This window comes from Carcharodon carcharias, chromosome 33 (genome assembly GCF_017639515.1).
Source record: "Carcharodon carcharias isolate sCarCar2 chromosome 33, sCarCar2.pri, whole genome shotgun sequence".
NCBI lineage: Eukaryota > Metazoa > Chordata > Chondrichthyes > Lamniformes > Lamnidae > Carcharodon > Carcharodon carcharias.
The window spans coordinates 12,107,577-12,126,581 of NC_054499.1; the positions used below are offsets into that span (position 1 = coordinate 12,107,577).

Consider the following 19,005-nt stretch of genomic DNA (forward strand, 5'->3'; position numbering starts at 1 on the left):
CTCTGTCCAGCCTGGCCTTTCACTGTTAACTGCTTACACAGACAGGTTTTGCATGCTTGGATATTTTTAAGTATTGATTTCCCTTCAATAAGTTCTTACTACATCCCTATACTGTATCCCTATATTTCCCCCTAACAGTAACCCAATGGATTGTGTCTGACCCTTTTGTAGCAGTTTTTCTGAGCTGCCTTCCTTAACTACCACAAGGGAGGCGGTGCCCCAGCCAGAAGTCCATTGACTTGCGGTGGGACTGGAAGATCCCGACGGCGGGTGGGTGCAGAAAATCCCGCCCAAGGACTTTTATTTACAAGCATATCCGCAGGGTGGGGGGGTGGGAGTGGGCAGCAGAGCTTGGTTCTACAGGGTGTCTCTCTGGTTCAAAGGCTGCAGAACATATTTCTATCTTTTAGTTATCACGTTTCATTATACTGCCTAATACAACCTCCGGTTACACACCTAACGAATTATTCGGGTTGCACATGTCTCTGTTATCTCACTGGGAGGTTAGGAGCCACTGCGGTTCCATCGCCTGCCAGCTTGTGCTCTTATTGCTCTCACATTTATTTACCCATCCTGTGAAGGTCGTTAAGTTTTATGACTTCTGGTTGTTAGTTGAGTTTCCACAGTACCATGCCCCTCATGTCTATGTGTTGCCTATATTTCCCATCATGCTTAGAAGGAGCCCTCATACCTACACTTGTCCATTCTAAAGCTGTTAGTAGACGTCCTAATCAGTCACCCCACTTCAGATACAAATGCTGGCCTTGCCAGTGACACCCACATCCCATCAAAGAGCAAATTTAAGAGAAAGTGTTCTCACTACATTGCATAAACAGCTGTTATCTTTTAAGTGTATGTAACACAGGCATGTTTTGATCCGAATTCACTTCGGGGTTGTTACCAGATTTTTCCACATATCTCCGCCATTAAAAAAAAGAATTCGACTCCCAAACTAGAAGTCACTTTCTAAATCACGTTATGAAATCAGAGGCCTGAGGCAATCCAAGGGTTCGTGTTTCTGTTAAAACATAACTGCTTCCTAACAGCCCTGTGAAGTAGCCGAGCAAGACATTCCACTTTGTCGGCTGGCTGCGCTGCAGCCTTTCACTGCACTGCAGCCACCACCTACTCAAGGGATGGGCCAGAAAGGAGAGCCTGGCAACTGATGCCCATGTGTCAGGAATGAAGTTTTCTCTAAAAACAAGCAAACACCAATGCACTTAAGCATTCGTCCCATAGTTTCTGGGGCTGGATCTAACAATGAGGAATGCAAAGTTGATTATTCATCCCTGACTTACTTCACTGCCATTCAAAGGGAGACATTCGGTTGAACAGCAGAAGATGGCCTTTTTACGCCAGGAAGGTTAATTCAACAATCCAACAATTCCAGTGATCACCAGACATCACTGAACAAAGCAAACACTTGTACCAACAAGTATTCAGCTAGTGTTTGTTCAATGTTCAATGGGCCTGCCTTTTTGAAAACCTGTGCTGTCATATTATCCAGTGCTGATTGCGTGTGGACTAGCCCTGCCCTCCCATTGATTCACTCAGAAGCTGCCTCTCCTGCAGTCAGCAATACTTCTTTACCGCTCTCCACAGCTTTGTAGGAATGTTCACCTACAGGATCACGGTGGCTACAGGCACAACGTACTACTCTGGAACAAACAATTACATCTATGTCACACTGATAGGAGAGAAAGGAGCAAGCCAGAGAACCAAACTGGATAAGTGGCTGCAGAATGACCTGGAGCGTGGAAGTGTAAGTGTTTATCAGGATTTTGTGTGTTTATGTTTGTATGAGAGAGAAAGTGGGTGTGTACTGAGTATGATGTTTGAGCATATTGAGTATGTGTGTGTGTGTGCATATGAGTGTGTGATAAGTGTAATGATGTAATGTGAGAGTGGATTGTGTGTGCCTCTGTGGAGTGTGTGAGTGGAAGTTTATGTGTGTGTTTGTGAGAGAGAGAGAGAGAGAAAGTGAGTGTGTGCTACGATGTGTGAGTTTTGAGTGCTTTGTGAGTGTATTGAGTGCGCGTGTATGTTGTGAGTGTGTGTATGCATGTTGTGAGTGTGTATGTTGTGAGTGTGTGTGTATGCTGTGTGTGCGAGAGAGAGAGGAGTGGGTGTGTGTTGAGTATGATGTGTGAGTTTTGAGTGCTGTGTGAGTGTATTGAGTGTGTGTGTATGTTATGCATCTGTGTGTGTGTGTTGTGTGTGTGTGTGTGTGTGTGTGGGTGTGTATGTTGTGTGCCTGTGTCTGTGTATGTGTGTGTGTGTGTGTGTGTGTGTGTGTGTATACATTGTGAGTGTTGTGGTAGCGTGGATTCACACTGAACTTTCAGCCACAGGGCTGCATTCTGTGATCTTGCTCGAGCTCAGTTCAGGAGAGGAGGTAACTCCGGTTTGGGACAAGTTTGGTGAATCAAAGTTTTATTTTAACAAAGGCCCTGTGAAAATGGGATGGATTCCCTCGTTAATGAATTATCTTTTGCCCTGTAAACACAGAGCTGAGAAAGCTAGCAGCTTGCTCGTTGATCATTGGTAAGGAGAAATTCTGCCACCTCTATTTGTTTGGGAAGGGTGATATGTTTTTCCAGATTTTATTTGCTAAGCTCTTGGTAGCCAGGGCACTGTTGTAAAGTATTTCACAGGTAAAAGTTGTTTCCAAAATCAGACATGTGCCAATCTGGCACAGCACACTGGCACATTTCCTGACTCCAAGCCATGCCCAGGCACCAAAGCCAGCCAACTTACTCCCCAAAGCCTGTCCACCATCTACAAGGCATATGTTAGGAGTGTGATGTAATACTTCCCACTTGCCTGGATGAGTGCAGCTCCCACAACACTCAAGAAGCTCAACACCATCTAGGACAAAGCAGCCCCGCTTGATTGACACCCCATCCACAAACATCCACTCCCTCCACCACCAAAGCACAGTGGCAGCAGTGTGTACCATCTACAAGATGAACTGAGAAGATTCATCTAGGCTTCTTAAACAGTACACTCCAAACCCACGACCACAACCATCTAGAAGGACAAGGGCAGCTGACACATGGGAACACCACCACCTAGAACTCCTCCAAGTCAGTCACCATCCTAACTTGGAGAGATAGCGGCTGTTCCTTCACTGTCACTGGGTGAAAACCCTGGGACTCCCTCCCTAACAGCACTGTGGGTGTACCTACACCGCATGGACTGCAGCAGTTCAAGAAGGCAGCTCAACACCACCTTCAGAAGGGCAACTAGGGATGAGCAATAAATGCTGGCCCAGCCAGCGAAGCCAACATCCCATGAACAAATAATAAAAAAAACTGCTTGTTTTATTCCCTCACTCATCAAGAACGCAGAACAGCCATATCCATCCTCTCTCACCCACCTCGATTTGGTAACTTGTTTGACCACTCGTTCTTGACTGGTGCCTTCCCCCCTCTCGCCCACCACCCTCACCTTGATTGGCATGGGGGAACTTTATCCAAACCAGAGTTGGTCATGGGGCGTGTTGAGATATGGGGGGTTTCAGATTACAAAGCGGAGGAAGTGACGCTTCGCTTGTACAGAGTCTTGGTCAGGTCCCATATGTTTAGCTCACCTCAAGGCAGATCTCATGGACACAACAGGGGTAACACGCTGCAGGGATAAGGGGCAGGAGTGAGGGAGCGGGGCTAACCCGACTGCTCTTCGAGAAAGCTAGCGCAAGCTGGATGGGCTGAATGGCCTTCTGTGCTGTTTTATTCTTTCATCCCAATCGCTCATGGCCTTGGCAAGGGTGGGAGCAGCACCAGATTGACCAGAATGACACCAGGTTTAAATTACGACAACAGGTTACACTAACTTGGCTTGTATCCCCTTGAGTTTAGAAGATTGAGAGCGCTGATCGCATGAAGGTGTCAAAAATGATTGAAGGATGTGATAGGGTCGATAGAGAGAAATTATTTCTTCTGGTGGGGTGTTGGGGGGGTGCTACAGGGAGCTGGGGGAAGTCTAGGACAAAAGACAAGAACATCAAAATGAGAGCCAGAGCCCGGAGATTCAGGAGTGATGTCAGGGAGCACTTTTTCACACAAAGGGGAGTGGAAATCTGGAACATTCCCACATTTCCATCTACCCCCGATATGCTTCGATTCCCTTGCCTAACAAGAATCTATCTACCTCCGCCTTAAAAATATTCAGTGACCCCGCCCCCACCGCCTTCTGAGGCCGAGAGTTCCAAAGTCGCACAACCCTCTGAGAGAAAAATATTTCTCCTCATCTCTGCCCTAAGAGGGTGAACCCTCAGTTTAAAACTGTGCCCCCTAGTTTTGGACTCACCCACAAGAGGAAATATCCTTTCCAAGTCCACCTTATCAAGGCTGTTCAGGATCTTGTAAACTTCGATCAAATCACCCCTCACTCTTCTAAACTCCACTGGAAACAAGCCTGGCCTGTCCAACCTTTCCTCACAAGACATTCCAGGATCCTAAGATCTGGAATTCTGTCCATAAACTCTCAACATCTCTCTCACCGTTTAAGACTCTCCTTAAAACGTCCCTCTTTGACCAAGGTTCTGGACATCTGTCCTCACATCCCTTTATATGGCTTGATGTTAAATTTGGTTTGATAATTGCCAATGAATTGCCGTGGGACATTTACTGTGTTAAATGTCACATGTAAATGCAATTATTGTTATTGCTGGGGCAAAGAGGAGATTCCATCTTAAAGAGTTCCTAGACCATAAAACCACAAGACGGTAGGAGCAGAAGTAAGCCATTCGGCCCATTGAGTCTGCTCCCCCATTCAATGAGATCATGGCTGATCTGATAATCCTCAACTCCACTTTCCTGCCTTTTTCCCATAACCCTTGATTCCCTGACTGATTAAAAATCTGTCCATCTCAGCCTTGAATAAGCTTAATGACCCAACCTCTACAGCCCTCTGCGGTAAAGAATTCCTCAGATTGACTACCCTCTGAGAGAAGAAATTCCTCTTCATCTCTGTTTTAAATGGGCGACCCTTACTCTGAAATTATGTCCTCTGGTCCTAGTCTCTCCCACAAGGGGAAACAACCTCTCAGCATCTACCCTGTCAAACCCCCTAAGAATCTTTTATGTTCCAATAAGGTTGCCTCTCATTCATCTAAACTCCAATGAGTACAGGCCCAAATGACTCAACCCTGGAGCTCTCCTTGGAATATTTGCTCAATATTTATCCCTGGAGCAACAAGCAATTGGTTGTTATCTCATTGCTGCACTCTCACTTCTTTATCTCTGGGAGCACTTCGGGATATCCTGAGATCGTAAAAGGTGATACAGAATTGACCGTTTATTCTTTCTGTGAAATCCCACAAATCGATGATGCAGTTAACTCACTTACAGTCATGTGACAAATGAGCCCTTGGATGACCCTGGCAGCTTTATGAATGGGCACAGGAAAGAGTAAGCCCTGTGCAGCGCTCAGAACCAGAGCGTCACGCCCTGCAAGCACAATGAGTCTCACTTATCACAAGATGTTTGACTTGGCCTACCAGCCAAGTGCTAAACAGACGGAACAGAGAGATAGCATGCACAGAGAGAAAGAGAAACCACCCCCCCCCAACCCCCCCCGCCGCCACACCTCTCCCATCCAGTTTCTAGAACATTCTTCAGAAACCATTGAAAGATAAGAAGCACAGTGCGTAGCACCAGCCAAGAATAAATTCGTGGAATTTTCTACCCTGGTATTTTCTATCACTTGCACCCTCAGTTTTATGTTTAGTTAAGCAGCCTCTAAGCAAACAAGAAGTGGTTTTGTCCATTTGGAAATCCCCACGATTATCTGGGCTGCATTACATTGCAGCCGGAAGCATTTGCAAGGAACTTGCATTTTTAATTGAGGCCTGTGTTTCAAAAGCATCTTTTGATGCCTTGGAAGTATTTTTGATTCAAACTGCTTCACATTTATCCACGATATGTACAAAAGCCCTTCAGCTTGAGTGGATCGCACTCCAGGTGACACAGTCCAGGGTTTTTTTATTCATTCATGGGATATGGACATCACAGGCAAGGCCAACATTTATTGCCCATCCCTAACTGCCGTTGAGAAGGTGGTGGTGAGCTACCTTCTTGAACTGCTGTAGTCTGTGTAGTGTAGTATAGTGCTGTTAGGTGGGGAGTTCCAGGATTTTGACCCAGCGGCAGTGAAGGAACGGTGATATATTTCCAAGTCAGGATGGTGAATGACTTGGAGAGGAACTTGTAGGTGGTGGCGTTCCCATCTAACTGCTGCCCTTGTCCTTCTAGGTGGCAGAGGTCATGGGTTTGGGAGTTGTTGTCGAAGAAGCCTTAATGAATTTATAAGGTGCAGTTTGTGAATGGCCAACACCTGCAGCCACTGTGCACTGGTGGTGGAGGGATTGAATGCTTAAGATAGTGGATGAGGTGCTGATCAAGCAGTCTGCTTTGTCCTGGATGGTGTCGAGCTTCTTGACGGTGGGAGCTGCACTCATCCAGGCAAGTGGAGAGTATTCCATCACACTCCTGACTTGTGTCGTGTAGATGGTGATCTGGCTTTGGGGAGTCAGGAGGTGAGTTATTCTCCACAGAATTCCCAGCCTCTGACCTACTCTTGTAGCCACACCATTTATGTGGCTGGTCCAGTTCAGTTGCTGGTCAATAATAACTCCCAGGATGGTGATAGTGGAGGATACAGTGATGGTAATGCCATTGAATGTCAAGGGGTGATGATTAGATTGTCTCTTGGTGAAGATGGTTATTGCCTGGCACTTGTGCGGCATGAACGTTACTTGCCACTTAGGGAAGCGTTGTTGCAACTGTACAAGGCATTGGTAAGACTGCACCTGGAATACTGTGCACAGTTTTGGTCCCCTTACTTGAGGAAGGATGTAGTTGCATTGGAGGTGGTTCAGAGGAGGTTCACTAGATTGATTCCAGAGATTGAGCAGTTTAGGCCTATACTCGCTAGACTTTAGGAGGATGAAAGGAGATCTAATTGAGGTATATAAGATGCTAAAAGGGAGAGACAAAGTAGACGTGGAGCGGATGTTTCCCCTAGTGGGGCATTCTAGAATGAGAGGCCATAGTTTTAGGCTATGGGGTGGTAGAGTTAAATCAGAGATGGGGAGGAATTACTTTTCTCAAAGAGTCGTGAATCTGTGGATTTCACTACCTCAGAGCATAGTGGATGCCGGGACGCTGGATAAATTTAAGGAGATAGACAGATTTTTAATTAGTAACAGGTTGAAAGGTTATGGGGAGAGGGCGGGAAATTGGGGTTGAGGCCGAAATGAGATCAGCCATGATCGTATTGAATGGCCGGGCAGGCTCGAGAGGCTGAATTGCCTACTCCTGCTCCTCGTTCTTATGCTCTTATGTCCCAAGCCAGGATTTTGTTCCAGGTGTTGCTGGATGTGGACACGGCTTGCTGAGGAGAGCTGAACACCCTGTAATAATCCTCAGCGAACATCTTCACTTCTAATTTCATGTTGGAGGGGCGGTCTCACACTCTGAGGTGTCCTGGTCCTGACAGAAGCTTCCACTATCTTGCTTCAGTTGGTTTGCACCCAAGTCTTGCACCTAGTTGCAGGTACAAAATGAGCTTCAACAAGAAAAGACAAAGATGGCTTTTTTTGCTGCTGGGTTCTCCTGAGTGGAGGCCAGAAACCTACGCACAGCAACTGATAGACCTCTGACTGGGCCAACAGGTTGAATAAGCCCTTCCAGTCTTGCAGTCTTGCCTAGTCGTGCCACCTGCCTCTTCACAAGGAGCGGTTCAGTGGTGGCCTTAACAGGAGATAGGCACACTCCAGCCCACGAGCAACACCATGGAAGAGCTGCTCATGAATCGGAAAGAAGATGCATGTGATGCTGTTACACAAAGAAATGCACTGATCTCTTAAGTAGATATTCTTAGCTGCAGGGCAAGTGTGGTGCAATGAACATTCCTTTATCAAGTGAATGCCATAACTTAGACTTAGAGGCTTCCCACACCTAGACAGACACACGAGGGGAGAAGAAGCATGCGAATTATAACTGTTTCCGTAGCTTGTTGTTCCTGGAACAGGTCACTAGACAGAGGCTATAGCTAGAAGAGCACCACTCTGTATCAAGTATGGCTGACCAGGTGTCCCTCTCACTCTTACTGTCTGCCACTGGGGTGTTGAAGGGATTTGCAGGTTGATGATCAACCTGTTCAGCCACATTATGAACATACCATCATTGGTGATAAGTCCTAGCATAGGACTTGAACCCAGGGCTTTTCGAGGTAGGGATACTCCCCACTGCACCTCATGACCTGCCACTGCCATAACTAGAGGCAAGAAATATCCTGTCTAAACACCTCGTACATTGGTTGTGTACTGAGCTCCTCACCCCGGCGGCCATGTACCAGGTTTGGCTACTGATTCTCCGAGGTCAGGGCAGCAGTGAGACACTCGCTTTGGACCGGATAAGCCAGACCTGGCCAGTGAGTGCCCTGAGCCGGCTTCAGTTGGCATTCCCGGGATGCAGCTGTGCCTCAGGTCTGTGCAAATGGCCCGAAGGGACCCATGGTGTGAAAGGCTGTATCCAAACGCCAGATCTTTCTGTAAAGTGCCCGGGCCAACACTCCTCCCTCCATCGAAGCCGCTGCGAACTGATTGCCTGCTCATTGATCTCCTTGACGTGTGGCTGGCCTTGCCATCTGTGCATTGGAGAGAATTCAAGGGGAGGTGATGGTGTCGTGGTATTGTCGCTGGACTAATGACCCAGAGGCTCAGGGTAATGCTCTGGGAACCATGGGTTCGAATCCTGCCATGGCAGATGATAAAACTTTGAAATTAAAAAGTCTAATGATGACCATGAAAGCATTGCCGATTGTTGTAAAAATCACTAATGCCCTTTAGGGAAGGAAATCTGCTGTCCTTGCCTGGTCCAGACCCACAGCGCTGTGGTTAACTCTTAAAAAGGGCAATTAGGGAGTGGCAATAAATGCTGGCCTAGCCAGTGACATCCATATCCCATGGACAAATAAAATGAAAAGATTCACAGCACTGAAACAGACCAGGCAATAAAAACAAAATACTCCAGATGCTGGAGATTGGAAAATAAAAACAAAAAGTGTGGGAAAAAGACAAAAGGTTTGCCAGTGTTCATGGAGAGAGAGAAACAAGAGTTAACATTTCAAGCCCAACATGACTCTTCTTCGGAACAGAGACAAGCTATTTGGCCCATCTTGTTGATGCTAGAACATAATGGATGCTGGAAAATCTCAGCAGGTTTGGTAGCATCTGTGGAGAATACACAGGGATGGTGACTGAATGGAATTAGGTGTGAGTTAGGACGCAGGCTTTGGGTCAAGTGCACGGACACGGAGGGAGGAAAGAGGGGAGTGTCAGCATAATTTTGGTGTTGACTTCACTCTTCAAAGCTCTGGGCTCAAACGCTAACTCTGTTTCTCTCTCCACAGATGCTGCCAGATCTGCTGCGTTTTTCTAGAATTTTCTGCTTTTATTGTCGATGCTGGCACGTATTCTTCTCTCACCTTTCCTCACCTCACCCTGTCGACATATCCTTCTATTCCTTTCTTGCTCTTGTACGGATGTAGATCCTCCTCCTTTGCCTCAGCTGCTCTCTGTGGTTGCATATTCCACTTCCTAACCGTTCTCTGGATAAAGAAGTTTCTCATGAATTCCCTACTAGATCTTACATTCATGGCTCCTGGTTTTGGACTCCTCGCATCTTCTCAGCACTGAGCCTAGCAAAGGATTCCTTGATTTTGAAAACTTGTATCAGGTCACCCCCCTCGGTCTTCACTAAGAGGAAAGAGCCCCAGCCTTATGGACTCTTCCCCCCCTCCATTGTGGTCGGTGATTTTTCATTAAACTTTCCCCGTGCCTCGATATTCTTGCTATGTAACAGGCCCTCTGTTTCGATTTGGCCAGGTGGACGAATACGAGGTCAAAAGTGAGTGGGAGCTGGGCTCCATCTGGTGGCTGCAGTTGCAGAAGGTGAAGTTTCTGGTGGAGGATGACTGGTTCTGCTGTTATGTGATCGTGCAGACTCCCTCAGGCGAAATACTGCACTTCCCCTGCTACAGGTGGCTGAGTGAGGATGCCGTTGTCCGCGTTCGAGAAGGGACAGGTATGGCTGGGACTGACGCAGGGCTGTGGAATTCAGTCACAAACAACCACAACAACAACTTGCATTCGCAAAGCGCATTAAAATGTACCAACCATGCCCCCCAAGTTATCAAACAAAACTTGACACCCGGTCACAGACGTCCGAGAACTTGGTCAAAGAGGTAGGCCCGAAGGAGAAGAGAGGGGTGGGGGGTGGGGGGTGGATTTCGGGAGGAGATTCCAGATTTTAGGGCCCAGGCAGCTGAAGGCACGGCCGCCAATGCTGGAGTGATATTAAAATCTGGGGGGGCGCTCAGGAGGCCAGAATTGGAGAAGTGCAGAGATGTAGCAGGGTTGTCGGGCTGGAGGGGGTTTTAGAGATGGGGGAGGGGTGCGGACACGGGGGGTGGGTTTTGAAAACAAGGATGAGAATTTTAAAATTGAGGGGTTGCCGGTTCCATTAGCGAGCACGAGGATGGTGGCTGAATGGAATTAGGTGTGAGTTAGGGCACAGGCTTTGGGTCAAGTGCTTAGAGGGAGGAAAGAAGGGAGGCTATCCAGGGGGGTGTCAGCATAATTTTGGTGTTGACTTCACTACTTGATGCAGAGGCTGATGAGGAAAATGAGAGGGAGGGAGGACTGAAGAGCGTTGAATTTTAGGGCTACAGCCAAATGGCCCTATACCCACCTCATGCTCCAACAGTTACATCCCCTTTATTTGTACAAGTGTCAATTTGCACAACTTCCATCTCTGAGGAAGACAATTGTGGATTCAACCCCGCACTTTGAGCACGTGCCCCAGGCCAGCGCTAAGGGAGTGCCACACCGTCCGAGATTCCATCTTTCAGCCGGAACGTTGATGTGCATCTACATAGCGCCTTTAAAACAGTGACATGTCCCAAGGTTATCAAACAAGATATGATGCAAAACTAAGGGTCTCACCTTCCTACTCAGAGATCCCATTAGAAGAAGCGATGGGGAGTTCTCCCAATGCCCTGGGCCAACGCCATCCCCTTCAAGCACGCCCCGTCAAAAGCGGTTATTCATACCTGGTTATTCAACTCATTTGCTGTTTGTGGGATCTTGCTGTGCACAAAGTGGGATAACCCTGCAGGACAACAGTGACAACGCTTCAGAAGTATTTCATTGGGAAGTCCTGAGTGTGTGCGAGGCACAGCATAAATGAGAATGTATGTACATTGCTAAGACGCCCTGTCCCTATGAATAATAGTTCCAGTGTGTTAATAGCGGTTCCTGTTCACAATGTTGCCTGAACAATCACTTCTCTTCCACAGCAAAGCGACCCTATGATGACAAGTTGCCTGCACTGCAGTCTCATCGTCAGATGGAACTGAAGGACAGACAGAAGGTGTACAGGTAATGCCGATCAGTGTGCTACATGGGCCCATGGGGATGCCAGTGCATTAAGAACCAAAGGAAAGATATTCTCCTTCATTGATCACAGCGAATCGAATCACTTTACAATTGGCTAAGAAGAACAGTGCATCACGCGGTTGGACATGTCGGCAACCAATGGTGGGAGCGTGTGGGGGCGGGGAGTGCTGAGGGATGGCTGGAGGGTCAAACCTCCAGGCCCAATCAGGATTGGTAACCCAAGGGTGGAAGGCACCATGACGACCTTTCCACACTCCAGTCCTTCAGCATCGCTGGTAACAGGGGTGTAAATGTGCACGAATTGTGTTGATACGGCTTCCTTCATGTACCATAGGTGGAAGTTGTGGAAACCCGGTGTAACCAAATGCATTGATGCTGAAACAGAGAAGGACCTTCACCCAGATGTCAGATTTGATAATGACAAGCGCAGTGACTTCGAACACTCCTTGCGCGTGGCGTGAGTATCGCAGGATGTTGCCCATGGTTTGGAGGGTAGCCCTGCTAGTCAAGAAAGGAGGAAGAGAGAAAACAGGGAATTCTAAGCCAATGAGCATGACATCAGTCATAGAGATGATGTGAGGATCTAGTATTATGGCTGTGGTAACTGGGCACGTGGAATATGATTGGGCCAAGTCAACAGTGATTTATAAAAGGGAAACTTTCCTTGACAATTCTGTTAGTGATTTTTTGAGGTTGCAACTTGCAGAGTAACTAGGGGACATTAATGGTAGCACTGCATTTGGATTTCCAGAAAATATTTGGTAAAGTGCCGCACAAGAGGCTGTTACACAAAATTAGGGCTCATGGCATTGGGCCTTGGTGAACAGGAAGTAGGAATTAACGGGTCATTTTTGGGTTGGCAGGCTGCAATGAATGGATTCCCGCATAGATCAGTGCTGGGGTCTCAACTATGTACAATCTATATCAATGACTTGGATGAGAGACATGATTGAGTGTAATGTATCCAGGTTTGCTGATGATACAAAGTAAGGGAAGTAAGCTGTGAGGAGGATACTTAGAAGCTGCAAAGGGATATGGACCAGGCTAAATGAATGGGGAAGAATGTAGCAGATGGAAAATATAATGTATGGAAGTGTGAAATCATCCATTTTCATGAGAAAAATAGAACATCAGGACATTTTGTAAAAGTTGAGACTGGTAAATGTCATTCAGAAGGTCTTGGAGATCCTGGTATAAGATTTGCAGCAAGTTAACATGCAGATAGAGCAAGCAAGTAGGAAAGCAAATGGTCTGTTAGCCTTCATTACAAAGGGAATGGAATACAAGAGTAAAGAAGTCTTACTGCAATTATACTGGCCTTGTTGAGACCACGTCAAGGGCACTGTGTATAGTTTGTATAGTCACAGTCTCAGAATAAGGGGTCGGCCATTTAGGACTGAGCTGAGGAGAAATTTCTTCAAGCAAAGGGTGATGATTCTTTGAAATTCACTGCTGTGAATTCTCAGTCATTGACTATAGGAAAAAATGAGATTGATTGATTTTTGAATACTGAGGGAATCAGGGATATGGGTACGGTCCAAGAAAGTGGAGTTCAGGTAGAAAATCAGGCATGATCTTTTTGAATGGTGGACAGGCTCGAGGGGCCGAATGGCCCACTCGTGCTCCCATTTATGTCATTCATTAGTCCCCCTGCAGGAGCCAATACAAATAAGGAACATTAAGGAAGTGGAGAATTGCAGGCGGGAAGTGATAAAGAAAGGAAGAGTTGCATTTATATAGTGCTTTCACAACCTCATGATGCCCCGAAACACTTTGCAGCCAATATTTGAAGTGTAGTCGCTGTTGTAGCATCACGGCAGCCAATTTGTGCACAGCAAGTTCCCACAAACAGTTATGTGATAAAGAGCAAATAATCTAGGGTTTTTTTTAGTGATAATGATTAAGGGATAAATATTGACCAGGAGACTAAGGAGAATTCCCCTACCCTGGGGATTGGGGCCATGGGGATCTTTTATAGCCACCAAAGAAGGCATCTGGTTTGGCATCTCATCCAAAAGGCAGTACCTCTGAGAGTGCAGCACCCCCTCAGTACCGTGCTGGGAGTATCAGTCTGGATTACACCAAGAGAGTGGGTTGTGAACACCCAATCTTTCTGATTCAGAGGTGAGAGCGCTACCCACTGAGTTAAAGCTGCTCACTCAAGATCCTAATTGTCCCACCAGGAACCCCACCAGGGCAAGGTGTCTGTACGCTGATCTCAGCCTGGCCCCCAATGATCAAAAAACCTGATGACTACACAGCCACACACTTGAAGCACAGTTACTCGCCGTGAGATATTAGAGGGAGGCAGGCAGGGAGATGTGATGGAGGAAGGGCCGCGTGAAGCAATGGTCCTCGGAACAGGCAGAGTGTAAGATGCGGTACTGAAGAAGTTAATCATTGTCTGTTTGCTCAGTTTAGGGGAACTTTTCCTGAAGAAGTTTGTGAACATGTTCGGAAACTCTTGGGATAGCCTGGAAAGCTTTCAGAGGATCTTCTGGAGAGTTAAGAGTCCTATAGGAAGTAAGAGATTGGAAATCGTATAGATTGAGGCAATAGCCTGGAAATTGGGAATTCTATAGACCAACACAACAGCCTCAAATGGGAATTTTATTAACAATATTGAGATTGGGAATTCTATAGACCAACACAACAGCCTCAAATGGGAATAATGTTGACAACGTTGAGATTGGGAAGTCTATAGACCAACACAACAATCCTCAAATGGGAATTTTATTAACAATGTTGGGATTGGGCATTCTATAGGCCAACATTTTATGGGGAAGTGGTGGAGTAGTGTTGTCACTGGACTAATAATCCCGTGACCCATGGTAATGGTCTGGGAGCCCGGATTCAAATCCCACCACAGCAGATGGTGGAATTCTTGTTCAATAAAAACCTGGAATTAAAAGTTTGATGATGACCATGGATCGATTTTTGTAAAAACCCATCTGCTTCACTAACATCCTAACATCCTTTAGGGAAGGAAATCTGCCATCCTTACCTGGTCTGACCTACGTGTGACTCCAGACCCATAGCAATGTGGCTGACTCTTAAATGCCCAGACCCTAAACCAGCACCCTCTCAAGGGCAATTAGGGATGGGCAATAAATGCTGGCCCAGCCAGCGACACCCACATCCCATGAATGAATAAAAGAAAACCCTCAAATGGGAATTGTTGAGATGAGAATTCTATAGACTAACATAATGACCTTACTTTTCCTTGTGGATTCCACGTGTATTCCATCCTAATTGTAACAGGAGATCTGGCAAAACCCTTTTGGAATTTCAGGTGCAATGTCTTTTCATGGATCGTTACTCAGTCAAAATCAAGACTTATTTGCAATATCTCCTACATATTCTTCCTCAGAGCCGGAAAACTGTGGAATTCCTTCCTTCCCTCAGTTTTGCCTTTCATCATTTAGGATAGGGAAACCTACCCACAATATCTGCAACTTCATGTTGTCATAGGAAGAGAGGCTGTACACCAGAGCTCAAACATATGCCACAAGAGAGAGATCACACTCAATGTGTAATTTGACCTCATCGTTGGGGTTATAGGACAAATCAGTAGAGTGTACTTCAACTTTAAGAAATGCTGCTCCTTTAATAATTTCTTTTTATACCCTGTACCACCACCACATCCCCCCCTCCCCCACACCCCACCCACGCCACCTCTCTTCCTGTCCAGACTTTGTGTTGAGTCACTGGAAGGAGGACTGGTTTTTTGGATACCAATTCAAGAACGGCTGTAACCCGTGCTTAATCAGGAAGTGCACGGAGGTCCCAGAGAAGTTTCCGGTAACAAACGATATGGTCTACAAGTCCCTCGGGGGATCCACGCTGGAGCAGGAGATTAAGGTGTGTGCTTGTGCATGACATCACGTTTTTTACAATGCAGCAGTGAATACACTTCATAAAGCACTTCATTGGCTATTAAGTCAATGAGACATTTTGAGGTTGTGGAAGGCGCTTTGGAAATGCAAGTCTTTATTTTCCTTTTCAACTTTAGGATGAGTAGGATCTGTTCTGAGGAGGAGAGCGAAATGGACCAGGATATTTAAAATCTGCAAAGCAGACAAGTCCGGAAAAGGCTAGTTTGTCAATCATTCCTGCCCCACACCTTTATTTCGAGCAAGTCCCAAACCACTTCATTGCCAATAAATTGCAGTATTAGGGTTTGTAAGGGTTAATGTGTGGGACTGTGTAAATAGCGCCTCCCATAATGATGATGTAAGAGATCACGTGACAATAAAAACCTGGAATTAAAAGTTTGATGATCACCATGAATCGATTTTTGTAAAAACCCATCTGCTTCGCTAACATCCTTCAGGAAAGGAAATCTGCCATCCTTACCTGGTCTGACCTACGTGTGACTCCAGACCCACAGCTGTACATAGTTGAGTTATATATAATAAACTAGTTATTGTTTAGACATACCTAACATCCTAGGAATCATTCCTCAGCTAGATTAATCAATGGAAAATATAAATTAGAACATTATCCTGACTCCATTACACGTTGATAAGTTCTAAGTCAAAGCCTTGGTATTTTGCTCTCTCCAACTATCCCCATCAAACACTCCCAGGACAGGTACAGCACAGGGTTAGATACAGAGTAAGTCTCCTTATACACTGTCCCCATCAAACACTCCCAGGGGAGGTTCAGTACGGGATTAGATACAAAGTAAAGCTCCATCTACACTGTCCCCATCAAACACTCCCAGGGCAGGTACAGCACAGGGTTAGATACAGAGTAAGTCTCCTTATACACTGTCCCCATCAAACACTCCCAGGGCAGGTTCAGTACGGGATTAGATACAAAGTAAAGCTCCCTCTACACTGTCCCCATCAAACACTCCCAGGACAGGTACAGCACGGGGTTAGATACAGAGTAAAGCTCCCTCTACACTGTCTCCATCAAACACTCCCAGGACAGGTACAGCACGGGGTTAGATACAGAGTAAAGTTCCCTCTACACTGTCCCCGTCAAACACTCCCAGGACAGGTACAGCATGGGGTTGGATACAGAATAAATCTCCCTCTACACTTTCCCCGTCAAACACTCCCAGGACAGGTACAGCACGGGGTTAGATACAGAGTAAAGCTCCCTCTACACTGTCCCCATCAAATACTCTCAGGACAGGTACAGCATGGAGTTTGACAATTTTTCCCTTGAATTCCTGACGTGTGTTGTTGTGATGTTCTAAGCCAGGGTCACTGAGGACTTCTCTTTGTTTGTTTCAGAAAGGAAACATTTACATCATTGATTACAAGCTCTTGGATAGAGTTCCTGGCAATGTAATCAAGGGCAATCAGCAGTACATTGCAGCTCCGATCTGTCTTCTGTACCAGGATCCTGGGAACAGGCTGATACCCATCGCTATTCAGGTGGGTCGTAGGAAATTCCATCAGCCTCTGCACCAGGTTCCGCACAGGTGGGCACGGCCACCCCTTACAGTGTAGAACTTAAGGTGAAGGGATAGACAGAAAGAAACAAACATATGAAAAAGAGAAAGAGAGAGAAAGTCAGTGACAGAGCAGAGAGAGAGACAAATGGACAAAATGAGAACGAGAAATAGAAAGAAAGACAGGGACAGCAGAGTGAAAGAGATACAGACAGATAGAAAGAGAGAGACAGAGTCAGAGAAGAGGTGAGGGTGGGTGGGAGGAGAGTGGTGGAAGAGAGGTCGAACGGCAGAGAGAGTGGGGAGCGGGGAGAAATGGTCAAACAAGGAGAGAGTGAGACCTGAATTAAAAGACAGAAGAGGACAAAGAGAGACATACACAGAGAGGGAAAAATGCAAAGAGAGATTGACAGATAGAAAAACACCAAAGGAGAGAATCTGAGAAGATAGAACAACACAAGAATAGGGGACGGGGAGTGGCAGAAAGACGGGCGAAAGAGAGAGAAAGATAGAGGTGAGAGAGACAGATACATACAAGGAGACACAGTCGCAGTGAAGAATGAGACAAAAAGGGATGGGGAGGGAGAGAAACAATTAAGTGATGGAGAGAATGAAAGCAGGTGAGAAGAAAAGGACAGTAATAGAGACAGAAGGAGATAAAGAGAGACGTGTATGGATAGACAGATAGGGAGATAGAGAGAATGAATCGGCAACATCAGGAGGAGCCAAAAATGGTTGTGATGGTCAGGAGGGTGGGGGTTGGGGGGGGTCTTTCCAGTGCAGCGTCCCAAATTTGCTTATTTCTTAACCATTCTATATAACAGCTCAGCCAAGTCCCAGGACCAGATAATCCCATTTTCCTGCCCTCGGACACGGAAAATGCCTGGCTTTTGGCAAAGACCTGGGTGCGGAGTTCCGATTTCCAGTTGCATCAGATTGTCTACCACCTGTGCGGAACCCACTTGCTGGGGGAAGCGTTCTGCATCGCGACCCTGAGACAGCTGCCTGCAGTGCACCCTATCTTTAAGGTAAGGGAGATGGGTGAGGCCGATGTAGCTCTCGAGACTTCAGGATTTTGCAAAGCACTTCATAATCGCTGATGTACGTGGGGTCACTGTTGAAATACAGTGAATGCAGCAGGCAATTTATAAACAGCAAGCAAAGTGAAATAAGTTGCAAAGTAATCAGGGGAGGTGGGGGCTTAGTCACTGGACTGGGAGTAATCTCTGGGGACCATTGTTCAAATCCTACCACAGAAGATGGTGAAATTTGATTTTTCAATGAAAACCTGGAATTAACAGTCTGATAATGACCATGAAACTGTTGTTGTAAAAACCCATCTGGTTTGCTACTACCCCTTTAGGGAATGAAATCTACCATCCTTACCTGGTCTGGCCTACATCTGACTCCAGACCCACGGCAATGCGGTTGACTCTTAAATGGATTGTATGATCCCATTTTCCTGCCCTCGGATACAAAAAAAAGTCTAGCTTCTGGCAAAGATCCGGGTGCGGAGTTCCGACCTCCAGTTGCATCAGATTTGTCTACCATCTGTGTGGAACCCACTCGTTGGGCTGGGCAATAAATGCTGGCCTAGCTAGCGACGCCCACATCCCATGAACAAATTTTTGAAAAGTGATAAGGGTTGGATACCGCCCTGCTTTTCTGTGAAGTTGGGCCTTTTGGATGTGTTACTTTAAACTGAGAGGCTTGGTTTTATTTAATAACATTTTTATTCATTCAGGGGACGTGGGTGATTTCTAATAAGGCCAACATTTATTGCCCAATTGCCTTTGAGAAGGAGGTGGTGAGCTGTCCTCTTGGACTAACAGAAGCAGATATATTTACAAGAAGAAGGCCATTCAGCCCATCATGCCTGTGCCAGCCAACAATGAGCCATCCAGCCTAATCCCACCTTCCAGCTCTTGCTCTGTAGCCCTGTAGGTTAGAGCCCTCCCAGTGCAGATCCAAATACTTCTTAAGTGTTATGAGGGTTTCTGCCTCTGCCACTCTCTCAGACAGTGAGTTCCAGATCCCCCCCAACCCTCTGGGTGAAAGGATTTCCCTTCAAATCCACCCTCAACCTCCCACCTCTTACCCTAAATCTAGGCCTCCTGATGATGGACCCCTC

At 46.4% G+C, this 19,005-nt stretch overlaps 1 protein-coding gene across 1 annotated transcript in view; it reads left to right on the top strand.

The window, feature by feature from the left end:
- The first annotated feature begins 1,163 nt into the window (after window positions 1–1,163).
- The window catches only part of alox12 (arachidonate 12-lipoxygenase), a 31,757-nt gene continuing 13,915 nt past the window's right edge, over window positions 1,164–19,005 (top strand). Inside the window, exons 1-8 of the mRNA XM_041178721.1 lie at window positions 1,164–1,762; window positions 9,896–10,094; window positions 11,368–11,449; window positions 11,802–11,924; window positions 13,884–13,990; window positions 15,159–15,328; window positions 16,714–16,857; window positions 17,699–17,902. Coding sequence (XP_041034655.1) covers window positions 1,613–1,762; window positions 9,896–10,094; window positions 11,368–11,449; window positions 11,802–11,924; window positions 13,884–13,990; window positions 15,159–15,328; window positions 16,714–16,857; window positions 17,699–17,902 — 1,179 coding nt within the window. The 5' untranslated portion in view covers window positions 1,164–1,612. The remainder of the gene's footprint in view (window positions 1,763–9,895; window positions 10,095–11,367; window positions 11,450–11,801; window positions 11,925–13,883; window positions 13,991–15,158; window positions 15,329–16,713; window positions 16,858–17,698; window positions 17,903–19,005) is intronic.